Source organism: Lepidochelys kempii, chromosome 20 (assembly GCF_965140265.1).
Source record: "Lepidochelys kempii isolate rLepKem1 chromosome 20, rLepKem1.hap2, whole genome shotgun sequence".
NCBI classification, from domain to species: Eukaryota; Metazoa; Chordata; order Testudines; family Cheloniidae; genus Lepidochelys; species Lepidochelys kempii.
Genome location: NC_133275.1, coordinates 8,285,278 through 8,297,838, shown reverse-complemented (window position 1 = coordinate 8,297,838; position 12,561 = coordinate 8,285,278). Strand labels below are relative to the sequence as shown.

At 51.6% G+C, this 12,561-nt stretch overlaps 1 protein-coding gene across 1 annotated transcript in view; it reads right to left on the bottom strand.

Moving 5' to 3' along the window:
- Nucleotides 1–12,561, bottom strand: part of LOC140901044 (uncharacterized) — an 88,244-nt gene that overhangs the window by 73,413 nt on the left and 2,270 nt on the right. The window contains exon 2 of the mRNA XM_073319212.1: nucleotides 9,380–9,763. Within this exon, the coding sequence (XP_073175313.1) occupies nucleotides 9,380–9,763 (384 nt within the window). The remainder of the gene's footprint in view (nucleotides 1–9,379; nucleotides 9,764–12,561) is intronic.

The following is a 12,561-nucleotide window of genomic DNA, read 5'->3' as shown; positions in this document are numbered from 1 at the left end:
GGGCACTACATTAGCCTTTTTCCAATCTTCCGGGACTTCCCCCGATCGCCATGAGTTTTCAAAGATAATGGCCAATGGCTCTGCAATCACAGCCGCCAATTCCTTTAGCACTCTCGGATGCAACGCATCCGGCCCCATGGACTTGTGCACGTCCAGTTTTTCTAAATAGTCCCAAACCACTTCTTCCTTCACAGAGGGCTGGCCACCTCCTCCCCATGCTGTGCTGCCCAGTGCAGTAGTCTGGGAGCTGACCTTGTTCGTGAAGACAGAGGCAAAAAAAGCATTGAGTACATTAGCTTTTTCCACATCCTCTGTCACTAGGTTGCCTCCCTCATTTAGTAAGGGGCCCATACTTCCCTTGGCTTTCTTCTTATTGCCAACATACCTGAAGAAACCCTTCTTGTTACTCTTAACATCTCTTGCTAGCTGCAACTCCAAGTGTGATTTAACCTTCCTGATTCCATTCCTACATGCCCGAGTAATATTTATATACTCATCCCTGGTCATTTGGTCCCGGCCCCGGGTTTCCTGGCCAAGCTCCGGACATCGATTCTGGAGTTCTTTTGGTCAGGATTGCACTTGGTCCCTGCAGGGGTTCTCCATCTACCCCTTGAGGAGGCAGGGCAGGGCCCGAAGTGTCTGCACACTCAGGTCCATATCTTCCGCCTCCAGACCCTGCAGAGGCTCCTTTATGGTGCGGGTAGTCTGGCCTGGAGCGTACTGGCGCACGCCTTCCTGTGCCGCCTCTGAGGGCTCTGATACGACCGGCAGCTCCTTTATCTTCATCCGAGAGGTCTTCCGCGAGTCCTTTCTGGGCTGCCGGTCTTCTACCAGGACCTCCTCCGGACCTGGAAACTGCTTTCAACGACCAGGTCTGTGGCGGCCACCAAGGGGGCAGATCTCCTTGCAGAGCCCCTGCTACACAACCCCCAGCTTTGCATGCAGGTGGCGGAGGCCCCCTCTGTGCACCAGAGGTTGGTTCTGGCAGAAGTCACAAGAGTCGGAGACCTCTTGGAGTACGACTGGGGAGACTGCCTGGAGCCCCTGATGCTCGCTCAGCGCATGGGGCTCTCCAGACCTCGTACTCCTCGGAGTGTACTTCAGGAGGCGGGGGCCACTTTGCCGCCCGCTGCTCGGGTTTACCTCGACCGGGTCCTGCACGAGGGCATGCCCCGCCCACCCTCCACCCCAGGCCCACCAGACCTTTTAATTGGGCCCCTGCCCCATGGACCCAACCAACCCTTTCTCCCACCCACCTTCACCGTGAGCTGGCTGCATGAGCTGCAGCCGGTCTGCTTCCAGACCGCGCCAAGGAAACATCTATACATGCTCATGCTCCACACCCTTCATGGCCTCACCCTCGTGTCCTGCCCCGATACAAAATGGTGGGACCTCCTGCCACCTTTGGAGGGTGAGGAGCCCCAGTGGGCCAGCCTATATTCCACCTTGGTCCCGAGGCCTTCTGGGGATATCAGTTGGTGGCTCCTTCACGGAGCTGTGAGCACGGGTGTGTACTTGGCGTGGTTCACCCCATCCCAGATACCTGCCCCTCTTGCGGCGTGAGGGAAACCGTGGCACACATACATTTGGAGTGTGCCAGGCTGCAGCCCCTATTCCGGCTCCTCAGAAATATTTTATTACATTTTTGGTTGCACTTTTTCCCTCACCTTCTTATTTATGCACTCCCTATCCGCGGCCCCACAAAGTCATGGGATCTCCTGGTCAACCTCCTCCTGGCCCTACTAAAATGGCCATCTATAAAACCAGAGTGAGGAGGTTGGCCAATGGAGTCTCCTGTGACTGCGGGGCCTATTTCCGATCCTCTGTCCTTTCACGTATCCGGGATGAGTTCCTATGGACAGCGTGCACTGACTTCCTTGACGCTGTTGAGGAGCAGTGGGCACTGTCCGGGGTTCTCTGCTCGGTGTCCCTGTCCAGTTCCCTTCGTTTGACCCTTTGACCACACTCCTGTCCCTGTTATTTCTTTAGTTGGCCCCCATATTTATTTGGTGTCCAGGTTCTGTGGATCCCCCTCTTAGGCTGCGGGGCGGGGGGATCCTTTAGCAGTGAGCGGGCTTTGCCTACCCACTTCCCGGATCCCAATAGGATTACTCTCCTATAGCCATCTGGCCTGACCCTGTCACAGATTCTATGATTCTATGACCCAGGTAGTGGAGTTTGTAATTGTGATCAAAGCAGTCACTGTCGCTGGAAATGGGGCATTGTGGGACAGCTACTGGAGGACTGTTGGGGCCATGCAGTGTCTAGATTTGCAAAGCTTCACACTCAGTATGTTGATCATGGCGGTTCAGGCAGGTGGTTTTACTGTGTGGCTGCAGACACATACACAAATAGGGTGACACAAGGCGCTTAAGATGACCTAACTGTAGTGTAGCCCACACCTCAGACTGAGGGCGAAGAGGCAGTGCTATATCTTCACGTGCCTGGGGCAGTGAATCAGATACTACCTCTTCCCCAGGAGCTGGAGAAGCACTGTGCACTGGCCACCCTGCATTGCCTGTAGCTGTTAGCTTGCCTGCTGTTTGGTCTCTGGCAGGCTGGCCGCACTCCAGAGCTGAACACACACATGGTCCATGAGGAGATGTAAATCCTGTGGATGAGGCCTTTAGTGCCTCCTGGAGGGACCAGCTGGAAAACCTCCCAGGCAGATACTGCCAACAGGTCCAGAAACCAGGTTAGCAAGAAACTCCAGGCTGCGTGTGGACCAGGAGGAGGTTAGGGAGCCAGGGGGCATGCGCAGTGCAGGTCTTGTGGGGCCTCCAGTGGCAAAAGGGGCCACAAGGACAGAAACAAAAGACACAGGTGCTTAAGCCACACCTTGGCATTTAGCTTGGAGGAACAAGTGCCTTGTTGGTCACATTCCAGTGCTGGCAGTACCCCTGCCTGATAACAAATATGCTAAGGGTGGTAGAGGGACTGCATATCACCTGGCCCTTGGACACCCTGTGCATCAGCCGAAACCCATGGCTCCAGTTGGCCATCTCTGCAGTCGGCTGGGGAGAAGCTTCACTGCAGAAGAAGGAAAGACTGTGCTACCCAGCCAGCTCCAGGAACAGAGGGATGCAGCTGGAAGAAGGAGCAGGCTATGGAGGCTTCAGAGTGACATATACAGGAGATGCTGTATTCTTGAGTCCCCCACAAAGCATCATGGTGGCTTCAGAGCCTGAAGGTCCCAGCCCTTGGATACAGAGGTGGAGCTGTGGCCATGTGACTTGGGGAGCAGGGGAAAGGCTCATGACAAGGACAAGCCAATTCTGAAGAACAAGATTGACTTGTCCTCTCTATTAGTGCCCAATGAGTGGAGCAGTGAGAGAACAGTATGTCAGAGCCTCCCATTTATCCCCAGCAACTGCAGCCTGGGCTTTGAGAGGAAACATCAATATTTTGCCCTGGAGGACTGTTGGCCCCAGTACAGAGCGAGCATTAACCTGGCTGAGCCTCTCCTCTTGGCAAAGCATGCTGGGAAAGAGTAGGATGGGCTGGGCTGAGGATGGCTTTGAAAGCCAAAGCTGTGGGCGTGCAGGGCAGGACTCACGCACCTCTAACTCTCATAGAAAGCCCTGGCACTCTCCGGCCCTTGGAACCCGCTGCCCTTTAGGTTAGGGTACAGTACTCACAGCTGGGATTTTAGGGGTGGGTGAGATGTGGGGCCATGTGCTCCCTGTGCTGGATGGTGATGGGGGATATTGGTCAGATGGGTGGACGAGGAAATAAGAGGAAGTTACTCACCTTGTGCAGTAATGATGGTTCTTCAAGATGTGTGACCCTATGGGCGCTCCACTTTAGGTGTCTGCGTGCCCCTGCATTTGTAATTGGAGATTTTTGGTAGCAGTGTCCCGTTGAGCCCGCGCATGTGCTCTCCCTCCCTCGTGGTCTGCCTCGAGGCTATTTAGCACTGCATGGGTGAACCCCCCTCACTTCCTTCTCTACCACAGAGCCCTATAGAGAACTCCAAAGTAGAGGAGGGTGGGTTGTGGAGCACCCACAAGGACGCACATCTCGAAGAACCATCGTTACTGCACAAGGTGAGTAACTTCCTCTTCTTCTTCTTCTTCTTCAAGTAGTGTCCCTATGGGTGCTCCACTTTAGGTGACTCCGGAGCAGTACCCACCACTGGAGGCTGGGACTTCGGAGCAGAGATTTTTACTACAGATGTTATACCAATAAAATAAAAACCAGCAGGATCTTATTAAAGGGGAAAAGGCAAAATGCCACATTTATTGTGAATACAGAAAGAATCATAGTAAGCAGTCAGTTATAGCTATAACATTCCATTCAATTTCATATTTATTCACACATTCATTCCTTCCTACACACACACACACACACACACACACACAGGTTCTGCAAGGTTGTTGTCATAGTTACCAGCCTTAGAGTTGCTCATGCCAAGCCACTGGCCAGGTGGCCTGGACATGAGGAGGGAGCAGGGCCTTGTCAGATGCTCATCTGATGCTCCTGGAAGTTGGTTTGCAGAATCAGACCCCAAAGTTCTCACTTTCTAGAGTCCATTTTTATAGGAATTTCTTCTTAGGCCAGTCTGTGGGAATTGCTTCATCATGCTGTTGCTGAATCAATCAGCAGATGGCACATTCCTGACGGCTCCGTGCTGCCAGATGTTATCTTGTTCTTCAGTTCTCCCATTCTTGAGGCTGTTGGGTGGATTCCAGTCTGCCCTCCAGGGGTCCTCTGGTTATTTCCACTTGACGCCTTCTTCAGCCGATGGACACTGGATTCTTAGGCTGGCACCTCCCTGTTCATTCAGTTATTATCCACACCAAGCATCCATCCACATACATCCTCTATCTCTATTTTAATCACAATTGTTAACAAAGCAAGATGAATACAATAAAAGGGGCGGGGGGGCGTATCTGGGTGCTGTTTCTGTTGTTACAGAGTATTGCTTTGAGTCTCTCTCTGTGTGAGTAGTTGTTGTTACAAAGAATTGCTTTGAGAACAGACTCTGTCTTAGAATGTACTAACACAATTAGCAGCTTGCAAGTTTCACATAGAGAGGGAGAGAAACAGCACCCAAAACCAAGAAGCCCTCTTAATTAGTAATACCCTGGAATTTAAACTATGGGGAATCAAACTCATTTGTGATTTTAATACAGAACTTCTTTAATATGATCCAACACAGAGAGTACTGTGGAGTCGAAGATGGTGTCAGCGGCCAAATCTTCAGTGATTGCATAATGTTTTGTGAAAGTATGGACAGAGGCCCCAATCATTGCTCTATAGATTGGGGAGATAGGGGTATCCCTATGGAATGGGATTGAGATAGGAACTGATCTCATGGAGTGCGTATGGACGGAAGCAAGTTGCGTCTTTGCTAAGTGATTAAAGCAACTAGAGACCCATTTGGATAGTCTTTGAGGAGAGCTTTTGGATCTTTCTGTGGATGAAAGGAAGAGTTTAGGGGATTTCCTGAAGTCCTTAGTCCTGTCCAAGTAGAATGCTAATGTCCTTCTCATATCTAGTATATGCACAATTGTCTCCCAGTTGTCACAATGTGGTTTTGGGAAAAAACAGGGAGATGGATCTGTTGATTCATATGGAAAGTGCAGAAAAAGTAGGGAGAAACTTGGATATAGCCTTAGAGTCAGTTTTTTGTTTTTTGTTTTTTAAAGACAAAGGCCGTGAAAGATGGGTGTGCCATCAGGGCCGCTATTTCTCCTATGTGCCTAGCTGAGGTGATGGCAATTAGAAATGCTGTCTTTATGGACAGGTGTAAGAGAGAACAAGTTGCCCTGGGCTCAGAGGGAGGTCTAGTCCAAGTCCTGAGAACTAGATTAAAGTCCCAGGCTGGAGCGGGTGGTATCACATGCGGGAAGAGAGTCCCAATGCCCTTAAAGAGTCTACACATTAGAGGTTGATCAAGCTCCAAGTGGGAAGCCATTTTTGCCATGAGATGTACCTTAAGGGAGCTGAGTGAGAGTTTAAAATGTAGTGCAAAATCAGAGGGAGGAAAGGAGAGTTGTTTCCATCCAACAAACTTGGAGTTGTTTCCATTCTGTAGATAGGTATGTGGAGGGGTCAACTTGTGATTGTGTTGCAAAATGTGTTTCAGCTTGCCAGAGCAGTCTGCTTCTTAGTCTTGGAACAAAGAAAGATCCACGCCTGGAGGTGGAGGACCCAGGGGCTGCGGTGAAGGGTCATTGTTCTCTCATTGTTCTGAGAGAGCGGGTGAGGAATGGGCTGACGTTAGAGGAACAGGAGGGCATATTGCCATCTGTGTCAGGTAAGGGAGCCAGACTTGTCATAGTCAAGAGGGGCAATCACAATAACTCTTGCTTTGTTTCGTTGAATTTTCAACAGAATCTTGGATAGGGTAGGAAACTGGGAAAAGACGTACAAGTGGGCCCTGTCCGCTGGGAAGATGAGGGCAGCTGCCAGTGAATGTTTCCCCATAGGGTGGCTATATCTTGAAGCACCTGTGAATTCAGTATACACTCATTGTCGTGAGAAAATTCCAACTGAGACCGTTGGTTATTCCGTTCTGTATCACTTGTAGACAGACAGCTGAGATGAGCACATTGTGACGGGTACATCAATTCCAATGTGAGTGCTGTCTTGTAGAGGGAGGGAGATTTGGCAGCTCCTTGGCAGTTTATACAAAATATACAGGTCACATTAAGTCCAGCATAACCTTTGTTTGTTGTTTTTGATGAAAGGCAGAGTTTGTGCACAGGCATTCCTGACAGCCCCTAGCCCCAAAAGAGTGATATGGAAGGTCATTTCTGTGGAAGGCCATTTGTCCTGAATCTTGTTGTTGTGTAGGTGAGCTACCCAGCATATTAGGGAGACATGTGTCGCAGGGTGGTGAATGTGGGCAGTGAGAGGAGTGCTCTCGCTTGTACTGCATCAGGTCGGTGCTGATAAAGTCCAGTCACTGTACTGGGGTTAGTATGCCACTACAATGAAGTGAACCTTGGAGTCTACCCTGCGTGGAGCAGTCTGTACCTATAATGATCCTGCCCCAGAGATAAGCAGTAGGAAATCTCCTGTACGATGGTTGTATTGAGATATGGAAGTAGGCACCCTGTAAGTTCAGGGCTAGAGATCAATCTCTTTGCTCTAGAGCTGGTCCTAACTGCTGTGAAGTAAGGCAAGGTGACTTCTGAGTGGCGTGACAGGTGTATAGATGGCAGCTGATGCTGTAAGGTATCATTGTTCAGGCCCCCAACCAGCTCATCAAAGTGCTTATAAGAGGCAGTTTGAGAGATCATGGACTGGGTTGCAGACTGTTCTCACTTTTGAGCCCTAGGCCTCTTACACTATGGCTCATAACAGCACAGAGATGGTGAGTACTGAGAAGATTGTGATCTGTGGTGTGGTTGAGAAGTATATCTTCTCTTCTGTTCCACAGTGTAGATTCCTAAGGAGTGTAGTGCGGTCTGAGAATCCTTCAGGATGTGAAGAGAAAATCTGTCTTCTCCGCAAAGAGTTTGGCCCTTCAAATTGGAAGTCTGTAGCTCTTTGGGCAATCTAGAGAGGTGTAGCAAACAAACAAAAAAAACCCCCACAACCCACCTCAGTACCACTGTCATGGAGACTGGGTGGGCAGCTCTAACAGCTACATCCAGTGGTGTCTCTAGGACTGGTCTGGCTATTAACTGACCTTCTCTAAGACTGAATGGTCTGAATCTGTTCTTTTTGCGTTTCCAGTAACGTTTCAGAAACATCCTGGGTTTCCCAAGATTAACAAAATTGTTTTGGCCATGACAGTTTGGTAATTTATGACTCTAAACAGTAAAGTTGTCGATGAATATGCCATCTTGCAAAGCCTGATCACATGGAATTGACTAGGCATTATGTTGCTTGCTTCATGCATTCACCGCATCCACTATGATGGAGTTGGGTTGCGGATGTTAAAAACAAAGTCTGCCTCTTTGGGGTTGTAGAGTTGTTTTTGTTTACACTCTGCTGCTGATTGGTGTGATGGAGGCTGGCTCTGCCAGATGATTTTGGTAGGATCTAGAATCAGCTCATTAATTGGGAAGACAGTTCTAGATGAGAAGGTAGTGTGCAGAATTTCCACCAACCTGTGATGTGTATCCGCCACCTCCTGTAAGGGAATCTGCAGCTCGTCTGCCACTCTCTTGGTAAGAGCCAGAAAGTTCTTAAATCTTCACCTTGTGATGAGGGGTGGGCAGCAAAGTCTCATCTGGGAGAGATGAGGAGAAGTGTGCTGAAGAGGTAGCTTCCTCTTCAGGTGTGGTCCCCCCCTCTTCCCCCTTCTTTCCTGTTCTGAAAAAGCTTTCTCGTGTCCTCGCTCAGGTGCTCTCCAGCCCTGGCTCAGGTTCCAGGCTGTAGCAAACCATCTGGTGGACTCTCCCTGAGAGACACCGGAGACGGTCGCGCCATGTGTGTGTATATACCCGAAGAGTTACAATATGGCCTTGGGAGGGAGAGGCAGGAAGGCAGGCATGGGCGATTGGCATGATGGAATTGGGGATGACCTTTGTAGTGTGGTGGTGGGCCACCTTGAGGGACCAGGGAATGATCTCCTCCTGGCCAGTGTCAGATTCGTCAGTGGGTAAGGGTGCCGCTGACTGGGATATTGGGAGTATATAGCCCAGTGCTAAGAGCGATTCTGGGTGCCGGGATGTGCTCAATACCGGGGTCCTGGTACCAAGTAATGGGGATTGTGGTTCTTCCCCAAACATCAGGTCTCCAGGGTACCAGAGCTCATGCAGTACCATGGGTTCATTTGGTACCACAGAGGAGGGTCCGTGGTACATTGTCAGTACTGATAGTTGGGCAGAGCATGCCCTAAATGAGAGTTTTGCCCAGTACAAAAAGTTTGTTGGTGCCACTTTTTTAGAGACGGTATGGTAATTTTCAGAGTAGCAGCCCTGTTAGTCTGTATTCACAAAAAGAAAAGGAGGACTTGTGGCACCTTAGAGACTAACCAATTTATTTGAGCATGAGCTTTCGTGAGCTACAGCTCCCTGGGTACTGCGGCCACAGGTCTCCAGAGTATCAGAGCACCTGTGCTACCATGGGCTCATCCGGAACCCCAGAGGAGTGTCTGTAATCGGTATCAACGGTGGGAAGGTGCAGAACACTTCCCAGATGGGAGTTTTGTTGCATCTGGTACCAAAGGGTTTCTCTCTGCTGCTCTTTTAGAGCTGGTACGTTTACTGTGCCCTGGTGGTGCAGTAGCTGCCCAGAGTAGAGCTCAGAGCGGCACAGAGCTCACAGAAGCCCCTTGTCCCAGCCAAGGGCAGAGCTCAGAGCAGGGCCAGCTCACAGCAGGGCGCCCCTTCTCAGCTTTCAGCTTCCAGAGCTTCCCTGCGGAACTGTGCAGCAGCTGAGCTCACAGCAGGAGGTTCCTCTGCTGCTATTGTCCTACCGAGAAGGCCGCACTGGGGAACACCCCCTGGCTGGCCAGTTGCTCGGGGATCGGTGCCCAGACGGCCGCACTGGGGAACACCCCCTGGCTGGCCAGTTGCTCGGGGATCGGTGCCCAGACGGCCGCACTGGGGAACACCCCCTGGCTGGCCAGTTGCTCGGGGACCGGTGCCCAGACGGCCGCACTGGGGAACACCCCCTGGCTGGCCAGTTGCTCGGGGATCGGTGCCCAGACGGCCGCACTGGGGAACACCCCCTGGCTGGCCAGTTGCTCGGGGATCGGTGCCCAGATGGCCGCACTGGGGAACACCCCCTGGCTGGCCAGTTGCTCGGGGATCGGTGCCCAGACGGCCGCACTGGGGAACACCCCCTGGCTGGCCAGTTGCTAGGAGGAGCCTTTCCAGGGGGATTCTGCTGGTGGCTGCATCTTCTTCTTTTCTCTCTCTCTCTCCTCCTCTTCACCACTCGACCCCTTTTGAAGTGAAGGCTCCAGGGACAAGCCGGGGTCACCACCCACCCGAGTCCTCTGCAGACTGAAGTGTTTTCTCTATAGGGAGGATTTTTTACTTCAGCTCCCAGCTCCTGTGAGGCTGCCGTTTTAGATGTGGCAGGTAAAGCGGTTCTGTGAGGGTCTCCCAGGCACAGTGAGCGTCTGGCCTGGCAGGAGAGGCACGGCTTGGAGCAGAGAGAGCCAGGCAAGCCCCTGGGCAGGGGTCTCGTCCTCTAGCAGGGAGGAATATGCAGAAGAACGTCGTCTTTACTTTTTTTTTTTTAACTGAAAAAGAAAATAATTCTGAGTCTACCAGATGCCTGGGGGGGAAGCCCCCAGCCAGGGAAGGAAAGTGAAGTGCTTTTCCTTTTTCTCTTTTCTTTTTCAACCAAAGGAATAAAATAAAATAAAAAACAAAACACTAGCCTGAGTACTTTTAGGGAGAACAAAGGTAACAAAACCACCACAACTTTTGCTAATGACACAGATAAGGAAGGGACAACTGCTCCTTCTGTCCCAGGCCCAAGCCGGCAGAGAAGGAAGTGAGGGGGGTTCCCCCCCCCTGCACCTCAGCAGGACACTGCTACCAAAAATCTCTGATTAGAGGTGCAGGGGCACACAGACACCTAGCGTGGAGCACCCATAGGGACACTACTCGAAGAAGAACATGGAGTTCCCTGAGAAAGTCTGTCGGTTGCTCTTTTAATGATATTTCCTCGGATACTTTTTTGCACCTCCCCCTCTTGTCCATCCACCCACTCAGTTTGCACAAGCCCCAATTGCCCCTTTGCAACCCTGCCTTACACCCAGAGGTGACACTTGGTGGAGGGAGTCACCCTCCCCACCCCAGATTTCTGCCAGGGTGAGAGTTGAGCTGAGCGTGCTTGAGGAAAGGCACTAGTCTCTAGGGCTCCCCCTGAGCCCTGCTAGGAGGCACCTGGAGAAGGAAGAGAGATGGGGTGGGAGTGCAGCATGGCCAGGGGGGTGCAGGGAAGCCCTCTGAGTCCCGTCCCTTCCTCACCCGCAGCTGCAGCTATCTGCTCGGCGGGAGGTGTCTGGAACCCACCCCAGCCTGCGCTGTGTCCGCAACAGGGAGGCAATGGGAGAAATGGGGCAGGAGCTGTGAAAGGATTGGGGGCAAGGTGGTGCCAGCATGGAGAGCGTGTGGGAGGCAGTGGGGGATTGGGAAAAGACCAGAGGCAACATGTGGGGCCATCCCCCAACCTTTAAATTGTGACACCCCTCATCAAGAGTTACAGGTCATCTCTGCTTGCACCATTCACCCCCTGCCACAGCTGCTCCCTTCAGCCTTTGCACCTACCCCCCCTTCCCAGACTGAGGGCTGTCTTGGGCTTCTCCTGCCAAACTCCAGGGGATTTGCTGCGGCCCCTGTTGGGTCCCCTATGCCCTGGCTGCAGCAGTGCAGTGAGATGCAAACTCTTCTCTGGTTTTTGATCATCTCCACCCCTACAGCAGCTGCACAGCCAGCGGCGCTGGAGTCTGTCACGTACTCCAGCCAGGGTGTGCAGCTGCACACTGGGTTTTGTTGTGCAAGAGGCCTGGATTTTAATTGTTGAAAGCAAGCGAAGGGTACCCAGAGCACAGCTTGGTCTTGATCACTAAGCAGAAGGTAGCGATACAGACCCCTTCATCAGCTGGCTGCGTTTAAAGGTAAAACACCCCCACCCCACAGTTTGGGACTGCTAACACCTGTCCCCCCCACGCCTGAGGACCCAGGTGGCACAATGGTGTGCTGAGGGATTCTAGAAAGGGGCTCCGGCTGGAATCCCTGGAGGAGTGTTTTGTTGGGTAGCTCGGAGGAGATTAGGCTATTTCCTCGGTGACTGGAGGTTGCAAACTGAACAGCTCAGCTCTACCAAAAAAGTGAACACGGTGGTATCAGGCTGCAGCTCTGCAACCTCAACCTATCACACGGCCGGGCCTCTCTTCTGCTCCCAAAAGATGCCCTGATTTGCCTGGGCCAGCACAAGCACTAGCTCCCCTCCTATCTGATTTGGCAGGTCCTGCCCACCAGCTGGGCTCTGAATTCCTAGTTGCTGTGGCCACACGCTCCCTAATGTAAAAAGAAACGGAGTACTTGTGGCACCTTAGAGACTAACCAATTTATTTGCTCAAATAAATTGGTTAGTCTCTAAGGTGCCACAAGTCCTCCTTTTCTTTTTGCGAATACAGACTAACACGGCTGCTACTCTGCTCCCTAATGTGTCATTCTCCTCCCCTCCTTGTCACCTGAAGAGAGGCTCAGCCACCACATCAACTCCATCTTCAGCCTGCCTTTATCATAGCAGCATGGGGGAGGAGGGTGTGCTTCAAAGAGCCCAATGCTGGTAACAGCTGGCCAGCTCTCAGGGGCGCTACTAAGGCTGCTTACCACACTGGTAACCTTCCAGCAAGAAGAGATGCTGCCTTGTCCAGCCTTACGACTTTTCTCTGTGTTTTGTCAAAGGGAAAAGGAGGCGATTTGGACAAGACCTCAAAATACAATCATACAATCAATGCCATAAAATCCTTTCCTTGGACAGCTACAGGGAATAAGAAAAACTCAAAGCTCACAGTTTCAAAGGCTTTCACTGTATTTCCTGGTGTGTTTAACAAAAGTCCAGGGGGGTTCTGAGAATGGGGCTCAGCAGGGAGAATTATGCAACCCCCCAAAACATAACTGACTGGTCAAC